Source organism: Asterias rubens, chromosome 22 (genome assembly GCF_902459465.1).
Source record: "Asterias rubens chromosome 22, eAstRub1.3, whole genome shotgun sequence".
Taxonomy (NCBI): domain Eukaryota; kingdom Metazoa; phylum Echinodermata; class Asteroidea; order Forcipulatida; family Asteriidae; genus Asterias; species Asterias rubens.
The window spans coordinates 6,299,571-6,327,568 of record NC_047083.1 but is presented as its reverse complement, the minus strand read 5'-3'; the positions used below and the strand labels follow the sequence as shown (position 1 = coordinate 6,327,568).

The 27,998-nt window shown below is 38.6% G+C and overlaps 1 protein-coding gene across 1 annotated transcript; it reads left to right on the top strand.

Annotated features, from left to right (window-relative positions):
• Positions 1–48: 48 nt before the first annotated feature.
• On the top strand, positions 49–27,566 carry LOC117305242 (adenosine deaminase 2-like). Its single transcript, XM_033790072.1, has 10 exons — positions 49–154; positions 11,121–11,248; positions 12,043–12,280; positions 14,581–14,806; positions 15,446–15,659; positions 16,118–16,248; positions 22,851–23,050; positions 23,943–24,100; positions 26,001–26,203; positions 26,658–27,566. The coding sequence occupies exons 2-10, from the start codon at positions 11,171–11,173 to the stop codon at positions 26,749–26,751; spliced, it is 1,542 nt and encodes a 513-aa protein (XP_033645963.1). The 5' UTR covers positions 49–154; positions 11,121–11,170; the 3' UTR covers positions 26,752–27,566.
• Positions 27,567–27,998: the final 432 nt, after the last annotated feature.

Sequence of the window (27,998 nt, the reverse complement as noted above, 5' to 3'; positions counted from 1 at the left end):
CTCCCGCTTTGGCCAACGGAGGACGCTATTTTCCACATCAAACAAATTACTTCACGATTTCCTTTGTCGCGCGGGTTTGTTATGGTTTGACCTCACTCTTTAACATTTTTGGCTCGGAGTGTTTTGGGGAAAAAACATTATACCATGTTTTAAGGTAAGAGACCCATATGGGTCATTCCGTGTCAAATCAACCAGTTTTCAGAAAAGTTCCCAGGTGACCCCCTCAGATTTTGATGAAACTTCATCAGAATGATTGAATGTGGCTCAAATGAACACATACAAAAAAGCTAAGTCATACTCCATGTCGTTTGCGAGATATGACCCATTGAAATTTGGTCGAGGCGGCCATTTTGTGCTCGCGCGGGACGCGAAAAGTGATTTTTTTGATAATTTCCGACTTTGAAAGCTCATAATTTAATTATTGTACCAGGTAGAGAGCTCAAATTTGGTATTCCATCTTACTTCTTGCCAAATTTCATGAATCTGCACTCAATTTAGATGTATCTCCTTTAATTTTCTAGTTATGGTCACCTAAAACAGGCACTTTAATCAGCCAAAAATGTTTTTTGTGATTTTTGGGGTCACCCTGTGCCCACATGAGGGGTCAAATAAATCCTATATTCCCTAGGTATTATCTATGGGTGCATGTTTATACCCATAAGCAATTATAAGCTCACCAATGCAATAATTTAGAAATAGCATGGGCCCAAAGTTGGTTCCAGCCAGAAAAAGGTCAAAAAGACCCCGCCCGTCTTGACCCCGGTTGACCCCGCGATCAATTGAAATGTTTTTTGAAATTGATACCAGTTAAACATATATATTATATCTACTTATACACCAATTTTCAGCTTTGGCACTCAACTCCTTCATGGTGTGGTGGCAATTTGAATGTTATATGTTTTTGGCACATTTTAATGTAATATCATACAGTGTACATGTACATGTACATTCATGTACACATACAATACATGGTAATATAAGTTTGAAGCTTGTGTAACTTATTTTTTCTGGCTAGCAAAAAGTAACATCAACGCATTGGCATCTGTGGTGTCTGCGTGATACACAAGTACATATTTTGTTTGAGAAATGAGTGTTTGCATGTGATACACATTAGAGAAGTATTGTTCTAAAAAAGTAGTGTATGGAAAGTAATACCAGCGTTTAATATGCAAATGAGGTGACCATGTGATTGGAAAGTTTAACCAGCATAAACATAGCATGGAGGAAACAAAGGGGACTGGGGTTGGGTTAAAACCAGAGAAGAATATGACAGATAGTTAGTGTTAAGTACTGGCAGATTTAATTTGTATTGTGTGGTTTGATCCATGTTTCAAGTGAAACTACACACGGTACACTGGGGTATGGTTCCATACTGGGGTATGGTTCCAATATTTTGTGTGTTATGGGAGAATTTTGCAGCACTTCGTGGTACCTGCCTTAAATTATTTATTGCAGTTAAAAACATGCATCATCAACCCATTTCTAAAAACTATAACACAAATAAACTTACTTTTTTGCTAGCCAGAAAAAAATAAGTTACACAAGCTTCAAACATATTTTACCATGTATTGTACATGTGTACATGAATGTACATGTACATGTATACTGTATGATATTACATTAAAATGTGCCAAAAACATATAATATTCAAATTGCCACCACACCATGAAGGAGTTGAGTGCCAAAGCTGAAAATTGGTGTATAAGTAGATATAATATATATGTTTAACTGGTATCAATTTCAAAAAACATTTCAATTGATCGCGGGGTCAACCGGGGTCAAGACGGGCGGGGTCTTTTTGACCTTTTTCTGGCTGGAACCAACTTTGGGCCCATGCTATTTCTAAATTATTGCATTGGTGAGCTTATAATTGCTTATGGGTATAAACATGCACCCATAGATAATACCTAGGGAATATAGGATTTATTTGACCCCTCATGTGGGCACAGGGTGACCCCAAAAATCACAAAAAACATTTTCGGCTGATTAAAGTGCCTACTTTGGGTGACCATAACTAGAAAATTAAAGGAAATACATTTAAATTGAGTGCAGATTCATGAAATTTGGCAAAAAGTAAGATGGAATACTGAATTTGAGCTCTCTACCTGGTACAAAAACTAAATTATGAGCTTTCAAAGTCGGAAATTATCACAAAAATCACTTTTCGCGTCTCGCGCGAGCACAAAATGGCCGCCTTGGCCAAATTTCAAACGGTCATATCTCGAAAACGACATGGAATATGACTTAGCTTTTTTGTATGTGTTCATTTTTGCAACATCCAATCATTCTGATGAAGTTTCATCAAAATCTGAGAGGGTCACCTGGGGACCACTGGTTGATTTGACACGGAATGACCCCTATATGATTTTCTTCTGTTTCCTATGGACTGCACAATATTAGGAAAAGTTTCCGCATGGCGCCACCACTTTTTCATTCGATATGAAATAATATAGTATCTAATTTACCTCATTGATTTTTGTAAAAATGAGTGAAAAAGTGGTGGCGCCATACGGAAAGTTACCCCAATATTATTTCAAATAATGTAACAACTCTGAGCATTCTCTAGCCGCATATTAAACTTTTGACTGCACCCAATGTGCATGTACACTTTGTGTTGTGTAAAAGATGAACTTTTATTCCATAATCTGATAGATCAAACCTCTTGGCAGGTACATGTACGTGTACGTGTACAAAGCTCAGCCCAGTTAATATAATGCGAATAATAATTTCACGAATTCGTTGTTTACGTTAATATATGCAGTTCTAAGTACACGCGTATAAGGTATGGGCAAACACAAAGCCAATACTGAATAGTTACATCTTATTGGTAATTAATAAAAACACAATTTTCATTTTGATTTAATTCGTTTAAGTACGAAATTATGAAATCTTCCATGATTAAATTACTTGGGCTGAGCTAATTAGCCAGAGTCGGGCGCTAATCTGATCCAGCCAAGGGTGTGTGGAACAGATTATATGAAATAAAAATAATAATATTTTCATATTTTCAAATTTATATGGAACTCTTGGCTTTGTATTTGCCCATACATTAAGCGTGTCGCTGTTGCCTTTAGGCAAGTAGCAGTCTCTGACGTAGTTGGTGTTGGGCCCATATTTGCTCACTTCAGTCTGGTGCTCATTCATAAACCAGTCCCTGCCCTAACAGGTACCCACTTTACCCCTTGGCGGAGAGAAGCTCAAGTGACTTTCTCAGGGACACATAGTTTCATGACCGGGGTTCGGGCCACATCCCACTGGCTTAACGCCCAGAACTTGAGTCGGATGCTTTTTATATCCGCTCGGCCACGACATCCCATTAAAAACCATTATGGTTGTCGATTAAAATATTAATAGTGCCTACTTAGATTTCACGACATAGCTGAGCCCAAAATATTGATTGGAAAGAAAAGCGCTTGTCAATTTTAATTCTTCAATTCAACTCACTTTATTTACAACATCTTCCAAAATAAACCACCAAAAAAAGATTCAGATGAAAACTAATTTCACGCAAACAATGAGTAATTTCTTTTTTTTTACATTCAAAGCAAATTGAAATATGATTGTACCTTTCATTAATTTGTTTGTATTTTTTTTTGCGTTTTCATTGTTAATAAAACAAAATTTAAAACTCCAAAATACAAAGCAAATAGTTATTTACAAAGGTCACATACTGAAAGACAAAAAGAAAAACGAACGCCGGGGTCAGTCCCGCATGACAACAAATCCATCTCGAAGATCTCCAACATGTAACTTAGATCTTGTTAGTTTGTTTAGCCTCTTAATGCATTCTCTCAATCAACAACAAATTTAAAGTAAATCAGGTATGTCCGGGACCTGCAAGGCGAAAATAAAGAGAAACCCAAACATCATCTTCTATTACTGTTTAATTTATGAAACCTGTTGCCATGATACACCCCTCATAACTAACATAAAAAGTACAAAGAAAGTTCTTCATAGCTATACATTTTTATTCTTCCTGATATTTCTTGTTGAAATTTTAGAAGAGTATCGAACACTACGATGATTTTGAAAATCCAATGCAATTTGTTTTTTTCAAATAAAAGACCCTATCGAGTACATTAGTATATAGCTGCCGAAAAACTTTCACTTCAGCTCATTCCAAAAACAAGTGCAGTAACCTTTCGGGTTTCCATTGCTGCGCAGTGGAAGAACTTTGTTTTCTTCTTTTTTCTTACTATTTTAAATAGTTGTTGAAAGAAACAAGATTTTGAACTCGTTTGAATTGCCAATACTGCAATTATGCGTGCTCCTGAAGACACAAATGGAGCTTCATAATAGGCACTAGTGTTGAATATTAAGCAAAGTGAGTAAACGTCTCTTGACATTTTCTTAAGGTTTTAATCTTACTGATTTTTTTTGTGTAGTTACAGTTTAACTGTTCCAACTCCTTTTCACTATGAGATGACACCAATCATTCTAAGCGTTCATGTCGTCCATTATTTTATATTAACAGGCGGCACCACATTTCATTTTAAATTTAAAGAACAATCTTCAGTGCTTTAGATTTAAAAAAGTTATTTTTCAATACATAAGCCATAGAAAATAATGTCTAGAACAAAATGAGGCATTAATAATGCCTCGCTATCACCGACAATTAAACATGTTTTGCATAACTAGGCTACTAATTTATAATTCAGTTTCACCAATACTTAAGCCTGAAGAATTTGTTAGTACAACAGTTGCCATTATTTCGCTTGCTAAAATAAAAAGATGTAGAGCGAGTGTATACACCCTTGAGGAACACCTCTTAACAGTATTATAATAACAGAGGGTGAAGCATTGCCATTATGAATCACACTACTAATGTTATAATAACAGAGGGTGAAGCATTGCCATTATGAATCACACTACTAATGTTATAATAACAGAGGGTGAAGCATTGCCATTATGAATCACACTACTAATGTTGAATACCTCCTCAGTCCAACTAAACGCAAACTTAGTTTAAGAATGTCCATTCTAATATTTATGAAACGCTCTTTCGAAATCCTTAAATTAATGATCCCTTGAAAAATGTCCTCTTTCGATTACACGTTTACTATCTAGAACCAAACAAACCCTTTCAACTGGTTTGGTAACAATAAATTAAAATGGCAACACTCTTTTATTTTATAAGCGATAGCTTAAGCACATAATTTTGAAGTCAACAGTTAACAACAAAATTGGCCTCCAAGGTTAAGGAGTTACGTTAGTGACTCCACATTAAGATAAAATTAAGAATCATACAAAACATAGTATCACCTTTGCTCTAACCTGGGTCGCAAACTATATATAGACCGAACATGCGGTTGAGACCAATTAAAATTTAGGTTTAACGTGTTACTACCGGGCCTAATATAAATTTATATATATATATATACGTTTTTGAAGAGGCAAGGTTCTTCTGTTGTCATTATTCATTTAAAATTCAAATCAAAATGTAGTTTGTTGTTGAACAAACGCATGAAGCATTGTGTAACAGCCAATCTGACTCATCGCCCTGAGGCCGCGATTCCGTAGTCGTTTTTGATGCGGGGCCTGATGTACTGCAGCCAATCCAGTCGATTTTTTCAAATTTCGTTAGGATATTGATAATGCCGACTCAATTAAATAAATTCAGGTTTATTTGATGTTTCATACCCCTAATATAATGGACGTAAATCAAGTAAGTAATAAAGTAAAAGTTGATAAAGGTTGCGCGCAAGTAGCAAACAAATGAAAGAAAGAAGGTAACTATGAGTACGGTTAACGTATGGTAGAAAAAGGCGTGTCTTCAAACGGATTATTAGGTACTAATTAGTGAACCGATTTAGCTTCCTCCAAAATTAAGTGTGCCCAGAGGTATGGTCTATCAGATTATGTAATAAAAATCCACTTTTTATCCAACATGAGGGGTACATTTACTTTACCGTGAAGACAGTCTTAAAATTAAAGATGACTGTGCAGATGCTATACGGTTAACGTATAGTAGAAAAAGGCGTGTCTTCAACTGGCTAATTAGGTACTAATTAGTGAACCGATTTAGCTTCCTCCAAAATTAAGTGTGCCCAGAGGTATGGTCTATCAGATTATGTAATAAAAGTCCACTTTTTATCCAACATGAGGGGTACATTTACTTTACCGTGAAGGCATTCTTAAAATTAAGATGACTAGCAGGTGCTATACGGTTAATGTATAGTAGACAAAGGCGTGTCTTCAAACGGCTAATTAGGTACTAATTAGTAAACCGATTTAGCTTCCTCCAAAATTAAGTGTGCCCAGAGGTATGGTCTATTAGATTATGTAATAAAAATCCATTTTTTATCCAACATGAGGGGTACATTTACCTTACCGTGAAGGCATTCTTAAAATTAAGATGACTACAGGTGCTATACGGTTAACGTATAGTAGACAAAGGCGTGTCTTCAAACGGCTAATTAGGTACTAATTAGTGAACCGATTTAGCTTCCTCCAAAATTAAGTGTGCCCAGAGGTATGGTCTATCAGATTATGTAATAAAAATCCACTTTTTATCCAACATGAGGGGTACATTTACTTTACCGTGAAGACAGTCTTAAAATTAAGATGACTGTGCAGATGCTATACGGTTAACGTATAGTAGAAAAAGGCGTGTCTTCAACTGGCTAATTAGGTACTAATTAGTGAACAGATTTAGCTTCCTCCAAATTTAAGTGTGCCCAGAGGTATGGTCTATTAGATTATGTAATAAAAATCCACTTTTTATCCAACATGAGGGGTACATTTACTTTACCGTGAAGACAGTTTTAAAATTAAGATGACTGTGCAGATGCTATACGGTTAACGTATAGTAGAAAAAGGCGTGTCTTTAACTGGCTAATTAGGTACTTATTAATGAACCGATTTAGCTTCCTCCAAAATTAAGTGTGCCCAGAGGTATGGTCTATCAGATTATGTAATAAAAATCCACTTTTTATCCAACATGAGGGGTACATTTACTTTACCGTGAAGGCATTCTTAAAATTAAGATGACTGTGCAGATGCTATACGGTTAACGTATAGTAGACAAAGGCGTGTCTTCAAACGGCTAATTAGGTACTAATTAGTAAACCGATTTAGCTTCCTCCAAAATTAAGTGTGCCCAGAGGTATGGTCTATTAGATTATGTAATAAAAATCCATTTTTTATCCAACATGAGGGGTACATTTACTTTACCGTGAAGGCATTCTTAAAATTAAGATGACTACAGGTGCTATACGGTTAACGTATAGTAGACAAAGGCGTGTCTTCAAACGGCTAATTAGGTACTAATTAGTGAACCGATTTAGCTTCCTCCAAAATTAAGTGTGCCCAGAGGTATGGTCTATCAGATTATGTAATAAAAATCCACTTTTTATCCAACATGAGGGGTACATTTACTTTACCGTGAAGACAGTCTTAAAATTAAGATGACTGTGCAGGTGCTATACGGTTAACGTATAGTAGACAAAGGCATGTCTTCAAACGGCTAATTAGGTACTAATTAGTGAACCGATTTAGCTTCCTCCAAAATTAAGTGTGCCCACAGGTATGGTCTATCAGATTATGTAATAAAAATCCACTTTTTATCCAACATGAGGGGTACATTTACTTTACCGTGAAGGCATTCTTAAAATTAAGATGACTGTGCAGGTGCTATACGGTTAACGTATAGTAGAAAAAGGCGTGTCTTCAACTGGCTAATTAAGTACTAATTAGTGAACCGATTTAGCTTCCTCCAAAATTATGTGTGCCTAGAAGTATGTTCTATTAGATAATGGAATAAAATTCCACTTTTTCGGTATCATGAAGGGTACATTTACTTTACCGTGAATGCATTCTTGAAATTATATTACTGTACAGGTGCTATACGGTTAACGTATGGTGAAAAATGGCGTGTTTTCAAGCGGCTAATTAGGTACTAATTAGTGAGCCGATTTAGCTCAACTCGGTCCCAAGTCAACTCGGTCCCAGTCAACTCGGTCCCAAATCAACTCGGTCCCAGTCAACTCGGTCCCAAGTCAACTCGGTCCCAGTCAACTCGGTCCCAAGTCAACTCGGTCCCAAGTCAACTCGGTCCCAGTCAACTCGGTCCCAAGTCAACTCGGTCCCAGTCAACTCGGTCCCAGTCAACTCGATCCCAAGTCAACTCGGTCCCAGTCAACTCGGTCCCAGTCAACTCGGTCCCAGTCAACTCGGTCCCAAGTCAACTCGGTCCCAGTCAACTCGGTCCCAAGTCAACTCGGTCCCAAGTCAACTCGGTCCCAAGTCAACTCGGTCCCAGTCAACTCGGTCCCAAGTCAACTCGGTCCCAAGTCAACTCGGTCCCAGTCAACTCGGTCCCAAATCAACTCGGTCCCAGTCAACTCGGTCCCAAGTCAACTCGGTCCCAAGTCAACTCGGTCCCCAGTCAACTCGGTCCCAAGTCAACTCGGTCCCAAGTCAACTCTGTCCCAGTCAACTCGGTCCCAAGTCAACTCGGTCCCAAGTCAACTCGGTCCCAGTCAACTCGGTCCCAAATCAACTCGGTCCCAGTCAACTCGGTCCCAAGTCAACTCGGTCCCAGTCAACTCGGTCCCAAATCAACTCGGTCCCAAGTCAACTCGGTCCCAAGTCAACTCGGTCCCAGTCAACTCGGTCCCAGTCAACTCGGTCCCAGTCAACTCGGTCCCAAGTCAACTCGGTCCCAGTCAACTCGGTCCCAGTCAACTCGGTCCCAGTCAACTCGGTCCCAAGTCAACTCGGTCCCAGTCAACTCGGTCCCAAATCAACTCGGTCCCAGTCAACTCGGTCCCAGTCAACTCGGTCCCAAGTCAACTCGGTCCCAGTCAACTCGGTCCCAAGTCAACTCGGTCCCAAGTCAACTCAGTCCCTAAGAAGTATGTTTTCTTTGAATTGGAAAAAAATAACTAATGTTTTGTGACTTTGTACATGAAACGGGATAAGTGTGCACATGTTTGGGGTACAATATTCGATGCCTCCAATAGCGACCCATTTGTTTCTATATTCAACATTTTGAAAATTACCGATTGTGTTGGCCAAAAAAAAATGTCTTCAAAAATGTCTTTCAACCAGAGTATTGTTTTCTGTGTGGCTCTCAACAATTCATTAACTGACAAACATTAATAATTGAATCCTCTTTGATTTCTTTTCAAGTAACTTACATTTAAAATTGAATAATATAAAAACAGTTCTATAAAAAATTTCAAGTTAACGGATCACCAAGTTAACTTAAGAATAATAAATATCCAAAATCTACTAATTCGTAATAATAATAATAATAAACAAGACTTATAAAGCGCATTTAACAAGATACAATTAAAAAACTATTAGAAAATTAATGTTTGGTCGAAAATAAATCACAAAATATATTATTGTTCAAATAACTTGGGTTAATTTTGGTCCCTCCCCGCCCTCCCTCCCGCGCGTGCAAGCTTCCCTGTCTTGGGACCGAGTTGACTCGGGACCGAGTTGACTTGGGACCGAGTTGACTGGGACCAAGTTGACATGGGACCGAGTTGACCGGTACCCGGTTAGGGTTAGGGTTAGGTTTAGGGTTAGGGTTAGGCTGTTGGGGTTATACCTTCCACAAGCACATAACTTCATACGGAATTTTTTCTGAAAATGTTTTAACTATATTTTTTTACCATAATTATTGTAGCCTTAATTATTTTCCGAACAACATCTGGGGGCGACTTTGCTAGGGGGCGACATTGGCTGGGAGCGACATTGTCAGGGGGGCGACTTTGCTAGGGGGCGACATTGTTTGGGGGCGACATTGCCAGGGGGCGACTTTGTTTCAACCCGGGGCGAGCCGGGTAGGGGGCGACTTTGCAGGGGGCGACTTTGTTGGTGGCGGGCTTGTCAGGTGGCGAGATGACCAGCAGTCGTAGCAGTACATGTAGGTATCAGTATTAGTAGGCCAGCAAAAGTGTGAAATTACATCATGGGCTCGGGAAGACGATGAGGGTGGATGCTCAGCTTGATTTTGAATTTTAAGGTCAGTTGGAGGTAAAAAGGTCAAAAATCAATATTTTCAAAATTCGTGTTACATTTAATCACATTTGGTAGATCTGTCCATAAAATGTATTTTAACTTTATGTTAAAGCCATTATACATTTTCGGTAAACAGTATAAATTGGCCAAGTCCCACACTTCGTGTATCACAATAAAACTACCAACTTATGTCATTAACGTATAAACTTTGATGTTGTACACAATGTATAGCAAAACAAAGTGTAAATGTGCGATTATCTTGAACAGGGTACATTTTTAGTACACCAATTGTTTTTGCACTCCACATCCTCATTGGTGCATACATGTATATTGGTATTAAACAACTGTTTTTGAAAGGTAAATATACCCAGGCAGTTTTTGAGGTCAACATTTCAAACAAGGCAAAAAAAATCATTTCTGAAACTTTCACAAAATTTGACCCCAAGAGATAGATCTATCCATAAAATGTATTTTTAAGTTAATGTTGATATGACAAACGTATGTAACTGCCGGATGAACTTTTTTTTTTTGAAAGGTAAATGTACCCAGGCAGTTTTTGAGAGAAAAAAAATCAAAAACCACTTCATGTAAGGTCACTTTTTGCCAAATTTTTCCCCAGGCGTTCCATTTAGCTTTCCGGGTCAACCCAGATCTGCCCCCGGTACGTTTGAGTAGCTTTGACATCATTCCAGTGGCTCACCTGGGTCAGCCCCCAAGTGCCCTGCTTATGGAATGGGTCACTTGGGGCTGGCTCGAGGTGCAAGACATTACCACGAGAGGGCGAGTGATTGTTTGATAAACTTTAGTCAGATGCTCACCCAATTACCACTTGTATCTTTTCTTTAATTCTGCACTTGGCTCTTTTCAATTAGTTGTTTAGACTTGAAAAAATGTTGTGCTGGAGCAAACTGGTCACCAGAAAGAGCTGCCTCAAACTTCTTATTTTTGACATCCATAAGAATCTCATTGACTTTTAACTCCTGATCATTGAGCTTGATTGTGCCACCAGTTGCTTGCAGAAAACTCTTCCTATTTTCAATATATGTCTGCAGAATTAAGTATAATTGTTGTTCAACCCCAAAATTGGTTAAACCCCTTACTTACATTAAATAGCCAATGGATGTCTTGTGTTATTTTGTTTCCTGCAGTGTGATCTGATTTGTATGCTGTAGGCCTACTGTGTGGTGCTTTCTACAACATGGATGTTATGGAGTGGATGATAGTAGCTGTATTACTCATTGTAAATTTTACACAAGTGACCCAAGAACCACTTCAGGTGATTAAGTTTTCTCTCTGAACTTTTTTCATTCAACTGCTTTCATCACACATCATCAAAAGCTTTGATACCTTTTGTAGATCATGTTTTTATCCTTGACCTGAATCCCTGCTCATTGCGAATGAATATGTGATCTGTAGAAGTTTAAGCTTCATATTTTTAAAAAGTTGTCAAGTTTTTGAGAATTTTTTGTAATTGAAGCTTTCTTCCAACATTATCTTGAAACCGTATAATAAATCTTTGAACATTGTGTTTTTGTGTACAAAAGCTTTCTTAATGTTACAATGTCCTCTACCATTCAATCCAGTTCCTTCCCTTTGTAAAGAACATTGTTCACAAACAAAAATAAATTTGATTAGGCGTACAGTTTGATGAAGGGCAATTAGGGCTGTTAAAGGGAAGCCTGTTGTGCATGGTTTTATACAGAATGGATTTTGCATTGTAAGAAATTGTGATCAATCAAGAGTTAAATGAACCTGAAGGTCCTCATACTGTGTCCAGTAATAACTATGTTGTCAAACTGACTGATTAGCCTAACCAAAAACCATCGAGCACAGGGAGATTGACATTGGGTGCATTCGATTTAGCTTTCCGGGTCAACCCAGATCTGCCCCCGGTACGTTTGAGTAGCTTTGACATCATTCCAGTGGCTCACCTGGGTCAGCCCCCAAGTGCCCTGCTTATGGAATGGGTCACTTGGGGCTGGCTCGAGGTGCAAGACATTACCACGAGAGGGCTAACTTTAGTCAGATGCTCACCCAATTACCACTTGTATCTTTTCTTTAATTCTGCAGACATATTTTGAAAATAGGAAGAGTTTTCTGCAAGCAGAAGCAAAGCGAAGAACTGGTGGCACAATCAAGCTCAATGATCAGGAGTTAAAAGTCAACAAGATTCTTATGGATGTCAAAAATAAGGAGTTTGAGGCAGCTCTTTCTGGTGACCAGTTTGCTCCAGCACAGCATTTTTTCAAGGCGAAACAACTAATTGAAAAGAGCCAAGTGTATAAACTGATTAAAAAAATGCCAAAAGGTATAGTATAAATTCAAATTGGTTGACTTCTAAGAAACAGCTCGCTTATAAAAAATTAATAGTCAACCACAATGTAATAGAAAAAGTACAATTTTCTTGGGATACATAATTGTTACTTTTAAAATATTTGTTGATTATTAAGATTGAATGAGTGGACTTTGAGTCATATTTGTGCCCTTTATTTATCAATTATGAGTTTTACAACATTTCAACAATGTTGAAAAATTTACTTCACTGTGAGGTCGTTTAGGCATAGTACTAGAGTCGCTTTAAAGCAGTTTGAACTCATTTTCAGTTTTAACTTTGTGTGTCTGAGCGCGCTTAAAAGTTGAACAAATCAAGTTAAAGCCATCTTAGTTCAATCGGTCGCTGAGGGTGGTTGAATGCTGAACCACTTTGGTTTTATCTTGTAGCAAAGTGTGTGGACAGAAAAAACAACCACCATCTAGTTTTAAGTCCATACAGGTGACCAGTGACCTAGCGAGGACATGTTGTGTAACACACCATAAATGTGAAAGCAAGCATCTTGTAGCGGATGTTGTTGTGTTGGGGCATGGTGCTGAGTGACCATAGAAACCATATATTGGGTTTACATTGTTACTTTGAACTGTCTAAAAACAAGGTACTTTTTTTTATGACTGTCCCCTGCTGCTCGTAAGGTTAAAAAAAACTGTTATGCTGTCTGAACATGGCCTGTTTATAAAAACAATTGCATTTTTGCAAATAAGCCTCCTCGCAACTGGTTATTGTGGATGCTATCATTGTTTTTATAAGTAGGGCCACTGATTTTCCGTTTCAGAAAAGTGCAAATTCCGTTTGGCAAAAACATGAATTCCGTTTCAGGCACAAAAAATTCCGTTTCATGTTTTTTTAATTAGATAAAAGGTTGTTTAATACCCAGGGACACACTTATAAAAATCAATTTGAGATAAGTTGCACTGTTGACTTCGTAAAATGTTCATTTGAACTGACAAAAGTTCAAAAAAATACTTTTTTTATAATTGTGGATTATTTTGTATACTGCTGTTCTAAAAAGGTTGCACTGTGACTGCAGTATCAATGCACATGATGTGATAGACTTGATTCCAAGTCTAAAACTGCAGTTGATTCTCTGCATCAGCCACATTGTAGGCTAATGACAGGAGTGTATCCACAAGAGGGCGCTGTTTCAGCATGATCAAAGACTTGGGAACAAGTCTATGGACGTGACCATTCTCCATCCACAAACAAAATGTCAGCCATTTTGTTTTCGCTTTGGCGACAGAATGTTGACAGTTTACGGTTTTATTTTAGACCTTTCCGAGATGAAAAAACATTGTATGTGTTCTTATAGATCATAGGTAAGCTAGTTTGTGTATTATTGTTGGTAAAAGAGAGGGAGAAAATGCAATTTGGGTGAACAAAAAATGTTTGAAACGTGCCGCGAATAATGCCCTTTGCTTAACCATGTTAACAACGTGTGTACATCATGTGTGTAAACATTGAGGATGGTGTGAAGTAGAACAGAATGATCCACGGTTACGATCTCGTACTTTTTAATGGTCTGATTTCTGATGCCTTTTTAGTTTAACAAAAAGAATCTTAATAAAGAATGCAATTTCAATAGTTTTGGCGTCAAGAAAAAAAAAAAAAATCAAATTTTCTGAAATCCCGTTTTCCGTTTCAAAGGGCGGATTCCGCGAATTCCGTCCGTTTTCCGCGATCGCGGAAAATCAGTGGCCCTATATAAGTGACAGCTAGCCTGTTTTAAGTTAATTTGTTTGGTATTTGCCGCTAGTTGCTTCCTTTCTAGTCATTGACGGAATAAGTACAACATACTAGCTTGTGGGACTGACCGGCCGAGCGGATAAGAGCACCAAACTCAAGCTCTGGTGCTTCTGTTCAGCAGAGTGTGGGTTCAAATCCCGGTCGTGACACTTGTTTCCTTGAGCAAGACACTTAACTATAATTGCTTCTCTCCACCCAGGGGTAAATGGGTACCTGTGAGGGCAGAGATGGTTATTGTGATTGATTTAGCCGAGTAGCGCATATTAATGTTGCACAGGCTGCATACTCCCCACCAGGGAGCTGAGATGGTTTAAGGAATGACCTAAGGCCCAGTGACCAGGGGTATGTGAAGCGCTTTGGGACGCCCTCCGTTGTGAAAAGTGCTATATAAAAACGGGTTATTATTATTACTATTACTATTATTACTATGTTAAAATAATGGCTATACAACCACAATTTCTCCCAAAGCTTCCTCTTTTAATTTCCTGTGGATTTCCTATTGTTCTTTAATGAAAGTTCTCATTTCTGTTTAGGTGGTGCTTTACACTTACATTCTATCTCACTCACAACCATCGACTGGGTGATAAAGAACATCACATACATGAGTAATCTTTATTACTGCGTCTCATCAGATCAAGCCCAGTCTTTGCGATTTGAATTCTTCTGTATACCACCAAAAGTTGCAAAACCATCATGCAGTATGTGGCAGAATGTCTCAGCTGCCCGAGTGTCTTTTGGGGAGAAAAACTTTGATGAATGGTTAGTGAGTTGCCTCTACATTCACTGTTGAAATGTTCACCATTATGGAAAGCCCCATTCAAGAAAGAAACTAAAGACACATCCTTTTTGTCTGGCAATTTACACCTGTTATTTCCATGTAATTACTTTTTCAAACAGAAAACTTCTAATGGATCCAGTAGGACTGCTGGCTGCCCGAGGAAGATTAACTGCTCATCCATTAAGTTTAATGACAATGTAAACACCAATTGAAAAGGATCTCTGAGTTTTTGTGGCCAAACTTGGAAAGCCTTTAACAGCTTTCCAATAATGACTTACATATTTAACATTATTACCAGATGGTCACTTTAAATCATTTGTGAGTACATTCCTTACTTTAATTCTTGATCCAGAATAACGGAAAAGAGCAAGATTTGGTATTGCAAGGCCAAAAGACAACTCTTTAGATGTGATCTTAAATTTGTATCCCGTTGGGAATCCCCGTTCTTCCGACTGACCTTAACCAGGATATTTCTCGATGCCTAGAGGTTCCTGGTAGAATCCAGGTGGCATTTTGTATGGGGCTGAAACATTATTGTGCACATTTTATTTATGATCAGTCGATTTTCAATACATTCAGGCACATGACTACTATGCAATCTTATTATTATCACCATGCAGGCTTTTTACCAAGATGACAATGTGGACCGATGAAGATCCCCTGAAAGTTTATCCAAATTCAACTGCAGCATGGACAAAATTTCAGTCTTGCTTCTTTTCAATAAACGACCTGACGAAAGATGCAAATGTTTTTGAGATGTACTTATGGCAAGCCTTGTGTGAATTTATGGAAGACAATGTGCAGTACATGGAGATGAGAAGTTTGATTCAACAGGTAAGTGTCAACACTGATTTTTTTTTCAAACACTCGCTGGACGAGTCAACCAAAATTGTGCTAAAAGAGGCCACAGGATACACCTTGAAACATTATTAACTGCAATAGAATCAAAGTTCAATAAAAATGTTTTTAAAAAACAGCCCCCAGATCCATCTGTACCCAAGCCGTAAAAATGTGCACGTTCCTCAATCGATCTTATCAGGGTCTGAATTTCAGACTTACAAATGGTCCATATAATAAAGAAGATGTCATATTTAATATAAATGGAAAGTCCTCCCTGATCAAAATCCAACAGCTACCAGGAACTGAACTCAAAAAAATTATTGCAATGCAATACAATATCTTGTAATTATGTTTTAGATTGCACGTTACTGTGTATTTCGCCATAGTTTGTTGTTGTTGCATTATGAAGATTGAAGTTAACTGATGTGTTTACTCTTTACTTGCCTTGTTAGTTAACTACAACACATGGGACCTTATATCCGATTGAATACACGATGCAGCTGTTTGCCAAAACTGTGGATCGATTTGTTGCTACTTATCCTGGCAACTTCTCTGGAGCTAAGCTTATTTCATCTCCACAAAGGTATGAATTATTGACAACTTTTTTAATTGGAATATATGCAGGAACACCTTTGGACTTATTCTGGGTTTGTCCCGCGTCTCCATCTTCTTCTTCCCTAGAACTATTATAAGCAGCACAACTCAAGATTTAAACTGAGTTGAACTTTTAAACTCATCACACAGTTTAACCTCGATATGAAGACTGCACAGTTTTCTTGATGTCATGATGACGTCATCATGTGCTGAGTTAAAAGGCTTTAAAAGTTAAAAAACTTGAATTTGAATTTGAAAGCTACATGTATGTTGCTCATAATTGGCATGTGATAGATAAAGACTGGGGAAACATTTGAAAAGTTAATGCAAAAAATCATAATTGACTTTTACCTTTTGGTAGATTTTCTAGCTAACAATTTGAAAAAAATTCTGGTTAATATCTGCAGCATACATATTTCAAGATTTTTCATGTTCGAAATTTAAATGAACATTGAATCTCATCAAACAATTGAACCTCATCATCAAGAGGACAAAAACTGGATGATGTTTTTGTGCCGTCAACAGGTATCAAATTGCACTTAATCAAATTTTAATATTTTTTGTAAAAATTTATCTACACATTGGACATTTCGTTTATAAGAGTTCAACAAACTACATACTACAACCCCTCCTCTTTTGTTACAACCCTCCCCATACTACAACCCCTCCCCTTATATTACAACCCTCCCCATACTACAACCCCTCCCCTTATATTACAACCCTCCCCATACTACAACCCCTCCCCTTTTATTACAACCCTCATACTACAACCCTTCCTCTTTATTACAACCCTCCCCATATACTTCAACTACTCCCCTTTTATTACAACCCTCCCCATACTACAACCCCTCCCCTTTTATTACAACCCTCCCCACACTTCAACCCCTCCCCTTTTATTACAGCCCTCCCCATACTACAACCCTTCCTCTTTATTACAACCCTCCCATACTTCAACCCCTCCCCTTTTATTACAACCCTCCCCATACTACAACCCTTCCTCTTTATTACAACCCTCCCCATATACTTCAACCACTCCCCTTTTATTACAACCCTCCCATACTACAACCCCTCCCCTTTTATTACAACCCTCATACTACAACCCTTCCTCTTTATTACAACCCTCCCCATATACTTCAACCACTCCCCTTTTATTACAACCCTCCCCATATACTTCAACTACTCCCCTTTTATTACAACCCTCCCCATACTACAACCCTCCCCTTTTATTACAACCCCCCACACTTCAACCCCTCCCCTTTTATTACAACCCTCCCCATACTACAACCCTTCCTCTTTATTACAACCCTCCCCATATACTTCAACTACTCCCCTTTTATTACAACCCTCCCCATAGTACAACCCCTCCCCTTTTATTACCACCCTCCCCATACTTCAACCCCTCCCTTTATTACAACCCTCCCCATACTTCAACCCCTCCCCTTTTATTACAACCCTCCCCATACTACAACCCTTCCTCTTTATTACAACCCTCCCCATATACTTCAACTACTCCCCTTTTATTACAACCCTCCACATACCACAACTCCTCCCCTTTTATTACGACCCTCCCCATATACTTCAACTACTCCCCTTTTATTACAACCCTCCCCTTTATTACAACCCTCCCATACTTCAACTACTCCCCTTTTATTACAACCCTCCCCTTTATTACAACCCTCCCATACTTCAACTACTCCCCTTTTATTACAACCCTCCCCATACTACAACCCGTCCCCTTTATTACAACCCTCCACATACTACAACCCCTCCCCTTTTATTACAACCCTCCCCATACTACAACCCGTCCCCTTTTATTACCATCCTCCCCATACTTCAACCCCTCCCCTTTATAACAACCCTCCCTATACTTCAACTTCTCCCCTTTTATTACAACCCTCTCCATACTACAACCCCTCCCCTTTTATTACCATCCTCCCCATACTACAACCCCTCCCCTTTATTACAACCCTCCCCATATACTTCAACTACTCCCCTTTTATTACAACCCTCCCCATACTACAACCCCTCCCCTATATCACAACCCTCTCCATACTACAACTCCTTCCCTTTGATTACAACCCTCCCCATACTACAACCCCTCCCCTTTTATTACAACCGTTCCCATACTACAACCCCTCCCCTTTATTACAACCCTCCCCATACTACAACCACTCCCCTTTATTACAACCCTCCCCATACTACAACCCCTCCCCTTTATTACAACCCTCCCCATGCTACAACCCCTCCCCTTCTATTACAACCCTCCCCATGCTACAACCCCTCCCCTTTATTACAACCCTCCCCGCACTACAACCTCTCCCCTTTTATTACAACCCTCCCCATACTACAATCCCACCCCTTTTATTACGACCCTCCCCATACTACAACCCTTCCTCTTTATAACAACCCTCCCCATATACTTCAACCACTCCCCTTTTATTACAACCCTCCCCTTTATTACAACCCTCCCATACTTCAACTACTCCCCTTTTATTACAACCCTCCCCTTACTACAACCGTCCCCTTTATTACAACCCTCCCCATACTACAACCCCTCCCCTTTATTACAACCCTCACCACACTTCAACTACTCCACTTTTATTACAACCCTCCCCATAGTACAACCCCTCCCCTTTTATTACCATCCTCCCCATACTACAACCCCTCCCCTTTAATTACCATCCTCCCCATACTACAACACCTCCCCTTTATTACAACCCTCCCCATAGTACAACCCCTCCCCTTTTATTACCATCCTCCCCATACTACAACCCCTCCCCTTTTATTACCATCCTCCCCATACTACAACCCCTCCCCATATACTTCAACCACTCCCCTTTTATTACAACCCCTCCCCTTTTATTACCATCCTCCCCATACTACAACCCCTCCCCTTTATTACAACTCTCCCCATATACTTCAACTACTCCCCTTTATTACAACCCTCCCCATACTACAACCCCTCCCCTTTTATTACAACCCTCCCCATACTACAACCCATCCACTTTTATTACCATCCTCCCCATACTTCAACCCCTCCCCTTTATTACAACCCTCCCCATACTACAACCCTCCCCTTTTATTACAACCCTCCCCATGCTACAACCCCTCCCCTTTTATTACAACCCTCCCCATGCTACAACCCCTCCCCTTTATAACAACCCTCCCCATACTTCAACCCCTCCCATTTATTACAACCCTCCACATACCACAATCCTCCCCTTTTATTACGACCCTCCCCATACTTTAACCCCTCCCCTTTTATTACAACCCTCCCCATGCTACAACCCCTCCCCTTTATAACAACCCTCCCCATACTTCAACCCCTCCCATTTATTACAACCCTCCACATACCACAATCCTCCCCTTTTATTACGACCCTCCCCATACTTCAACTACTCCCCTTTTATTACAACCCTCCCCATACTACAGCCCCTCCCCTTTATTACAACCCTCCCCACACTTCAACTACACCACTTTTATTACAACCCTCCCCATAGTACAACCCCTCCCCTTTTATTACCATCCTCCCGATACTTCAACCCCTCCCCTTTATTAAAACCCTCCCCATACTTCAACTACTCCCCTTTTATTACAACCCTCCCCATACTACAACTCCTCCCCTTTTATTACCATCCTCCCCATACTACAACTCCTCCCCTTTTATTACAACCCTCCTCATACTACAACCCCTCCCATTTATTACAACCCTCCCCATACTACAACTCCTCCCCTTTTATTACCATCCTCCCCATACTACAACTCCTCCCCTTTTATTACGACCCTCCCCATACTTCAACTACTCCCCTTTTATTACAACCCTCCCCATACTACAACCCCTCCCCTTTTATTACAACCCTCCCCATACTACAACCCCTCCCCTTTATTACAACCCTCCCCACACTTCAACTACTCCACTTTTATTACAACCCTCCCCATAGTACAACCCGTCCCCTTTTATTACCATCCTCCCCATACTAAAACCCCTCCCCTTTATTACAACCCTCCCCATATTTCAACTCCTCCCCTTTTATACTACCCTCCCTATACCACAACTCCTCCCCTTTTATTTTAATGTGATTCAATATTTTGTACTCTTCTCACACACAACTTTTTTGTTTTTAGTTTATCTTCAACTCTCAAAAGTGCTAATCTGATTTACTGTATGAATGCTTATCTGTTTCAATGTATGAAAAAAACAAAAAACAATTACCGGTACACATTTTGCATGACATCAATACGAAAACAACAATTTTAAAAACCGCTCACTGAGCGATAAACTCCAACAAGAAATTAGATTCTTTATTTCTTATCAAATATGACGCTCAAAGGCAGTTGACACTATTGGTAATTACTCAAAATAATTATTAGCACAAAACCTCACTTGGTAACAAGTTAATGGGGAGAGGTTGATAGTTAAAAACATGGTGAGAAACGGCTCTCTCTGAAAATTTAGAATTTAAGGTCAAGCTATCAAGCATCTGAAAGCACACAACATCGTGTGGCCAGGGTGTTTTTACTTTCATTACTATCTCGCAACTTCGACGACCAATTGAGTTTAAGTTTTCACAGGTTTGATATTTTATGCATATGTTGAGATACACCAAGTGAGAAGACTGGTCTTTGACAAATACCAAAAGTGTCCACTGCAAAATTTTGATGATTTGCTTTGCAATTTTAAAAAGTGCATCGCAAATTTTGCGATCCAATTTGCGATGCATATTTTGCAACATTTATGCTTGATACAAAAATATACATTTTTTATTTTAACCCATTCACATTTACTAAATTTTCCGCAATCAATACGATGCTAATTGATAAGAAATCGACGCCGACGACTAACGTTTTCTTTCGTGATGTTGAATACTTTTACACAGTGCTGGTAGTAGAGCAAAAATTGACCAATGAAAACATTTGTTATGTGCTATATGGAAATTCAATAGCCAATAGAAACACGTGTCTCTGAGACTGTGGCTTTTCACCCCCTCAGGCATTGGACGAACCAGACTACGTGTACATGTAATATGTGTACATGTACATGGTTGTTTTGACCAAAGATTATATAGCGCCGCAAGACGCAAGATGTGGAACTCGGGCTGGAATGTGAAATCCCACTGGACGCCATTTCGGCAAGTAACTATTTTAATACAACAATAGACCTGTGCAGATCAGTGCAGACAATGACCATTCCTATCAATGGGAAACAAAACATTCACTTGCTGAAATGGCACCCATGCGTATTTCACGTTCCAACAATAGATAAAGCTTCAGTTCCGCATCTTGTGCCTTGCGGCGCTCTAGAATCTTTGGTTTTGACATACAGTCACCAATCACACACGTGTGTGGATTTGTTTGTTCTGAGCGACGGTGACTTAGGTTTTTATAACTAAAGTGATGTTCTATACTTGGAAAGTAAGAACAAACTGTTGTTTATTTTTGTTAAGAAATCTGCAAGGTATATAAAATCATTTAAACTGTTGCTGGTTTTCGACAAAGGAGCTGGAGAAATGCAAGAACTTTGATCTATTTTTTAGTCGTGTGAAGATACATCGCTTCACTACCTGCTAGTGCTTTGCACAAAATAATACTTTTGCGGCGATCGGTGTACGTAACCCTCCCTCTCCAACTGAATATCATCGGTTCAAAACAATATACATGTAGTTCATGTTGTTCCCTTTATTATAAAATTGGTTTTAAAGTTGTCTCCCAATTTTGCACACATTTATTATCCTTTCAGTTTCAAAGTTTCAAACTTGTGTCTGCCAAATTGTGTCCTCGTTGACTTTTATTTATTTTTTGTAATTTTTTTTCGTTAAATTGTCCAAACATAAAGTACATGAATGGAGGTAGAAATAGTATTTTACCATTTCAATTCAATTTTAAGACCCCCCCCTTCTCAGTTATAAATTAACCCGATGCAAAGTTTATTAAACATTGAAGGCTGATTTTGGTGTGTTTGTTTTATATTGTTAAACCAAGTCTAGACATTGACAATTGTTGGATAAATAAACAACAATTCAATGGTTATTGCGCCGTCCTTAACCAGTTGACACTGGGTGTCCTGTTAGCACACAGATTCGTGCTGGGAGATGTCACATCTTTTTTTTTTCTCCTTTTTTTCACAATGAAACCAATTAAAGTAACAGCTAGGCTACACCCTTAAATTGACAGCATTTTACTTAAATTTCGCACTAAGACCTTTAACCCGTTGCACAAATTTATGTATCTGCAATTTAAGCATTTTTTTAATTTGCTATGAACAAATTAATGGACTGCTATGCAAAATTTTGAGTTTGAATTTTGAGTTTGCTTTACAAAAATTATGCAAAAATTTTGGACGAAATCGTTCCCTGTAGTGTCTGTGTCATTACAAAACATATATGTACCATGTTTGTGACTTGTGAGCCTCTATATAGTATGAATTCTTTATATCTGTATATCATCCAAAACATACATAAGTCACAACTTTGATTTTGTACATGCAATGTACAAATAAGTTTTAACACGCAGATGATAGTATTCTAGATGTGTCAATTGGAAACTAATGAGAACAAATGTAATGTGCATATATTTTGTCTTTCATCTTGATAGAGAAATACCTCGTGAAACTGTGAAGGCGAGTATTAACTTAGCTCTGAAGCTACGTGATTCATTTCCAGATCATTTTGCTGGCTTTGATCTTGTGGGTGAGGAAGACACTGGGTATCCACTTTTTTACTACATCAATGAGTTGCTCATACCATCTCAAACCAATCGCAGTCTTCCGTATTTTTTCCATGCAGGAGAAACAGGTGAGGAATTTAAATTGGAAACAATTTGCAGAGCTAATTCTTGTGGTTCTGTTTGCCCCCAGTGTAGCATTTAATTTGTTTTTATCATTCTTTTTATTGTTCAATATTTTAAAGGGAAGGTACACATTTGGTAATTACTCAAAACAATATTAACTTAAAAAATGACTTGGTGATGAGCATTGGAGAGTTGTTGATAGTATGTGGTAAACGACTCCCTCTGAAGTAACGTAGTTTTAATTTCTCACTAAAATATTAAAAGACTTCTAGCTAGAAGTCTTTTATTCCTATCTGAAGGCACACAAATTAGTCCAACAAGGGTGTTTCTTCTTTCATAATTTTTCTCGCAACTTCAATGACCAATTGAGCCCAAATTTTCACAGGCTTGTTATTTTATGCTTATGTTGGGATACACCGAGTGAGAACACTGGTCTTTGACAATTACCAATAGTGTACATTGCCTTTAAATCTATTCTTACCTTTTGTGGTACCATGAATTGTTTTGTTTTCCCAATAATGTTGAATAAGATTTGGTCAGAACTGTGTTTGGCATGTCGATGGTCATTCTCCCATATCTATGTGCAAAGTGTCTGCATTGGACTAACTATATAGGATCCCCATGTATCCACTGAATTTCCCATGGGAAGCTACAAATAGTATACAGAAAAGTTCAAATGATATTTTCTCTAAAAAAATGTCTTTGCTTTTAAGAAAACATAAAAAAACTGTCTCAATTACTGTCTCAATTACGAAAACTTAGATAAGCACAAACAGAGAGTGCTAACCCACATATATTGAATTGTTTATCTGTCTGTCTGAACTAACAGTTGTTGTAACATCTCATCTCTTCAAATATTTCAATTGAGAATCAATTTATTGAGTTGTTTTATAACAGATTGGGAAGGAACAGCCATTGATGATAATCTTATTGATGCACTTCTGCTGAACACCTCTCGAATTGGTCATGGATATGCAATTACCAAACATCCAGTTGCTATGGAGATGGCAAAGTCAAAAGGAATTGCTTTGGAGATCAACCCAATATCAAATCAGGTCAGAGGTCAATTGTAAAACAAAAATGATCATACTTTATTTCTCGTTCTTTTCTATCCCCACTATTTTTGCCAAGTCTGTATTCTTGGCTACACATAATATCGAAGTCTCAATAGCGCACATATCTACCAAACAAGGTACATGTACTCGGGGAGCTGAGTATATACAAACTGTCAGAAAGATAAGTTATTACAGTGATGAATTCTGAGACCCAATTATGTAGCACCTTATAAGGGTTTACAAGGTGCTACGGCGCATACAGCAGCCACAGCCAGGAACACCGAGGCAAACCCCCTTCTCTTTTCGATAAGTGCACTGGGTTCTTTTACATGCGTTACACAACACATGAGACCAATGGCTTTACGTCCCATCCGAAGGACGCAGCAATGGTTAAATGTCTTGCTTAAGGACACAAGTGTCACCGCTGGGGATAAAAACCCTGTTTTTCTTCAGCTTAAAGACTAAACTTGAAGGCGATTTCAAACTAGCTGAATGTGCTCACTTACCTCTTAGCTTGCGCTGGGTGTTTTGGATGTTGAAACAAAAAACAATTTAAAAAGATATTTCAATTTGAATTTGTCAGCTTCCTTCTAACAATTCTAAAATTCCAACCGATGTCATTAGCTGGCAGCGTTGTGGGTGGAGCAGACTTATAAAGCAATGGTTGAAATGTTCACACCCCTGCTGCGCCCATGAGATCATTCCAAAATGGCCATGCTCAGTACACAGCAAGAACAGTTGTTTTGAGGAATTTGACTCAAGGCAAAGGTTATAAATCAAGGGTGATTTTAGACTCGAGGCTGGTCTAAGCGTGTGTCGAGAGAGAAAAAAAGGCGGGTTTTGGACGCAAGGCTGGCTTCAAACTCAGACTGGTATTGGACTTGGAGTTCCATTACTTTGACTCAAATCTGCTCGTGGTCGGGAAAAGAGATGCAATATGCCTATGAATTAGTTTTTCTTTCAATACCTTGCCTATGGCCTCTATTTGCATTTGAACAACGGACCTTGTTTGTTTCAACCACACATGTCAGGGTTATATATATAGTCTTATTCAAGTCTGCGATGGTGGTTTTATCAAACTGAATTATAGCTCCCTCTTCTGGATCAATCTTCCGGGTAGCGTTTCATGTGACCAACGATAAAGTCTCAGACTTGAAACAACAGGCTAGTACCTTAAGAAGCTCATCTGGTTTGTTTTTCTTTTTAAGGGGGCGGGGGAGGAGTTTATATTCTTTGGTCGCTGAGTTTGTTTACCCCCGTAATCGGTCTAGTCCATGACAGAACAACTCAGTCAGTTTTTAACCTCCTAATCCTATATTATTTAATATATATACATTAAGTTGATTCCTTTTTCTGCGTAAACCCCTTTTCGTGGTAATGGCGCGCACGCAGAACCATCTGTCCTTGACAAATAACACAAAACGCATAAAGAAAACTGTTGATTTGAAAGTTCCCTGCACAAGCATATTGTGTACAGCAATATGCTTTTTTAGGGGCTGTTTATTTGGTAAATGTGTTCGTCTGTCCTTTGTCTTCGTGAGCCTTATGCAGTGTTAGTCTTCCAATACAGGTTAGGGTTCGAAAGGCAAGGCTTTACCCAATCCTAAGTTTTGCCCGTCTGACTTGCTATTAATTTTGGCCACTGTTTTTAACTGTCACTGTTTAAACACCTTGATTTATTATGAGAGCAATTCCGAAATAAAAGGGTTTTTTAATTAAATTGAATTGAATTGAAGTTCACAGAGCCAGTCTTTACATGTATATCACATGACCAGTCTTTGACCAATCAGGAGTATGTAAACTTTGTGAGGTACTTCTACTGGGTCGTAAACAAAACCATGATAGGATGAGGATAAAATGAAGATTCCTTCTTTCATAATTTGTCATTTTGTTTTTGCAGGTGCTTCATTTAGTTGGAGATCTTCGTAATCATCCAGCAGCAACTCTTGTCTCTCAGGGCTTTCCACTTGTGATAAGCTCCGATGATTTTCCAATCTTGTGCTCTGATCCGTTGTCTTTTGACTTCTATGAAATGTTCATGGGGCTTGCTGGTGCAAAAGCAGATCTTGCAACATTAAAACAGCTGGCACAAGACTCAATCAGGTAAAAGATTTCAGGCTAACATTGCAACATCAACTCTATCACTTATAACAAATTATAACATTCTTCAACATTTAAAGACCACAAATACTTAATGGTTAACAATGCAAAAACTGATCTTCCCATGCAAAGTTTATGATAAATTTTTAAACAATACAAGACAGAAATCATTCTTTTAAACTATTAGCAGTAATGACTTAAAACTTTAAATCCTAAAACAAAAAGCAAACAAAACCTATAAAAGAAGCCATACAGAGATCTAAATTCATTCTCTGTTTCAACATTTGACTTCCTAAATAAAGAGTTGTAATTCTTTAAAACATCTATTGAATAGATGTTTATCTAATTTTAAAACATCTAATTTATCATCTATTTATCATTAAACATCTAATTTTAAACATCTAATTTATCTAATTTTAAAACATCTATTGAATGTATTCTTCCTCTGCTGATTCAGATACAGTGTTATGACAAGTGATGAGAAACACAAGGCTTTGGCACTGTGGGATAAGAAATGGCAGGCGTTTTTGGATGAAGTGCTAATGATTTGAAGATGAGCCACGTTATACTACAATGATTACAGCCATACATGCCAAAGAATGTAGAATGGCACCAATTGAATCACTTAAAACTCAAGCTGTGTTTATCACTTCCTCGATTTGGACTCTACCTCGGTCTAACCCTCGGAGCAGCTGCAGACAAAAAATACATGCTTGACCCACTGGATACGAACGGAAGGCAGATTGTGTTACGGCTGTGTCACAAGTGTCACGGCTGGGGATCTGAACATAACCTCTGAGCACCCATGGGAAAAACTTACATGCTTGACCCACTGGATACGAACGGAAGGCAGATTGTGTTACGGGTGAATAACTGTGTTTGTGAGGGGCACAATTCTTGTTCTAATGGTCTGAACAGATGAATAGATGTTCCCTGGACCCCCACACTAAAGATTGAAGCATCCTGAAAATTGACATTTTGGTTCACTGCTAATAGGCTGATTTCAATGGATAACTTTGTGTGCACACAGTAGGATTTTTGTGGGTCCATTTTAATGGGTCCATAATTAATCTGCCATCTCACACTATTTTGTCAATCTCTTGAGTTACCCACCAAGAAATCACTACAGTATTTGAAGAATGATACAAAGGTTAGCGGAATTGATTCACACGTTTTATAGTTATTAAGATAAGTATGAAGCTAGTCCTTCCGCCCACACCCCTCAGCTTCTCTAAAGGTTAATGCTTTAATGTTGTCTGTACACTTTTGTTGAACCCTTCCAATGTATGTTGTTAGCATAGAGCTATATATACATGCATTGACTAGAGCGCTAACTTGCTCTGCGTTTTGAAGCCACCCTGGGCGCAGACATGTTTGATGTGTTGCGTAACTACGGAACGATTTTAATTTTAAGAGAACATTGCTGCGATTTTTTTACATTCGGCATCTTCGCTTACGTTTACGCAACTACCCATTCGTGTACGTCTGCGCTACGAAAACTGTAAGTTTGACTTGATTGACGTACTAAAAAGGTATAGGCGCCTTTTAACCATGACGCACATGACACAGTTTGTGCGATCATCAGCTGATTGTGCGTTCACATTTGCTGCATTTTTTGGTTCGATGACACACAGAAAAGAACAAACGCACTATCATGCAAATAGCCGTACAATTACCAAAAATTTCAAGCTTTTGTATTGGTTTGTACATAAACATGGATGTGCCCACACGGCTTCAAAACCTTGGTGCGTGTATAATGGGTGTTAGCGCTCTAGTCAATATATATAGCTCTGTGGTT

Excerpts from the sequence above, each read along its gene's own strand:
- LOC117305242 (XM_033790072.1), top strand. The coding sequence starts at position 11,171 with ATGGATGTTATGGAGTGGATGATAGTAGCTGTATTACTCATTGTAAAT. Across the intron at positions 12,281-14,580 it reads GATTAAAAAAATGCCAAAAG|GTGGTGCTTTACACTTACAT; the intron begins GTATAGTATAAA and ends ATTTCTGTTTAG. Across the intron at positions 14,807-15,445 it reads GAGAAAAACTTTGATGAATG|GCTTTTTACCAAGATGACAA; the intron begins GTTAGTGAGTTG and ends ATCACCATGCAG.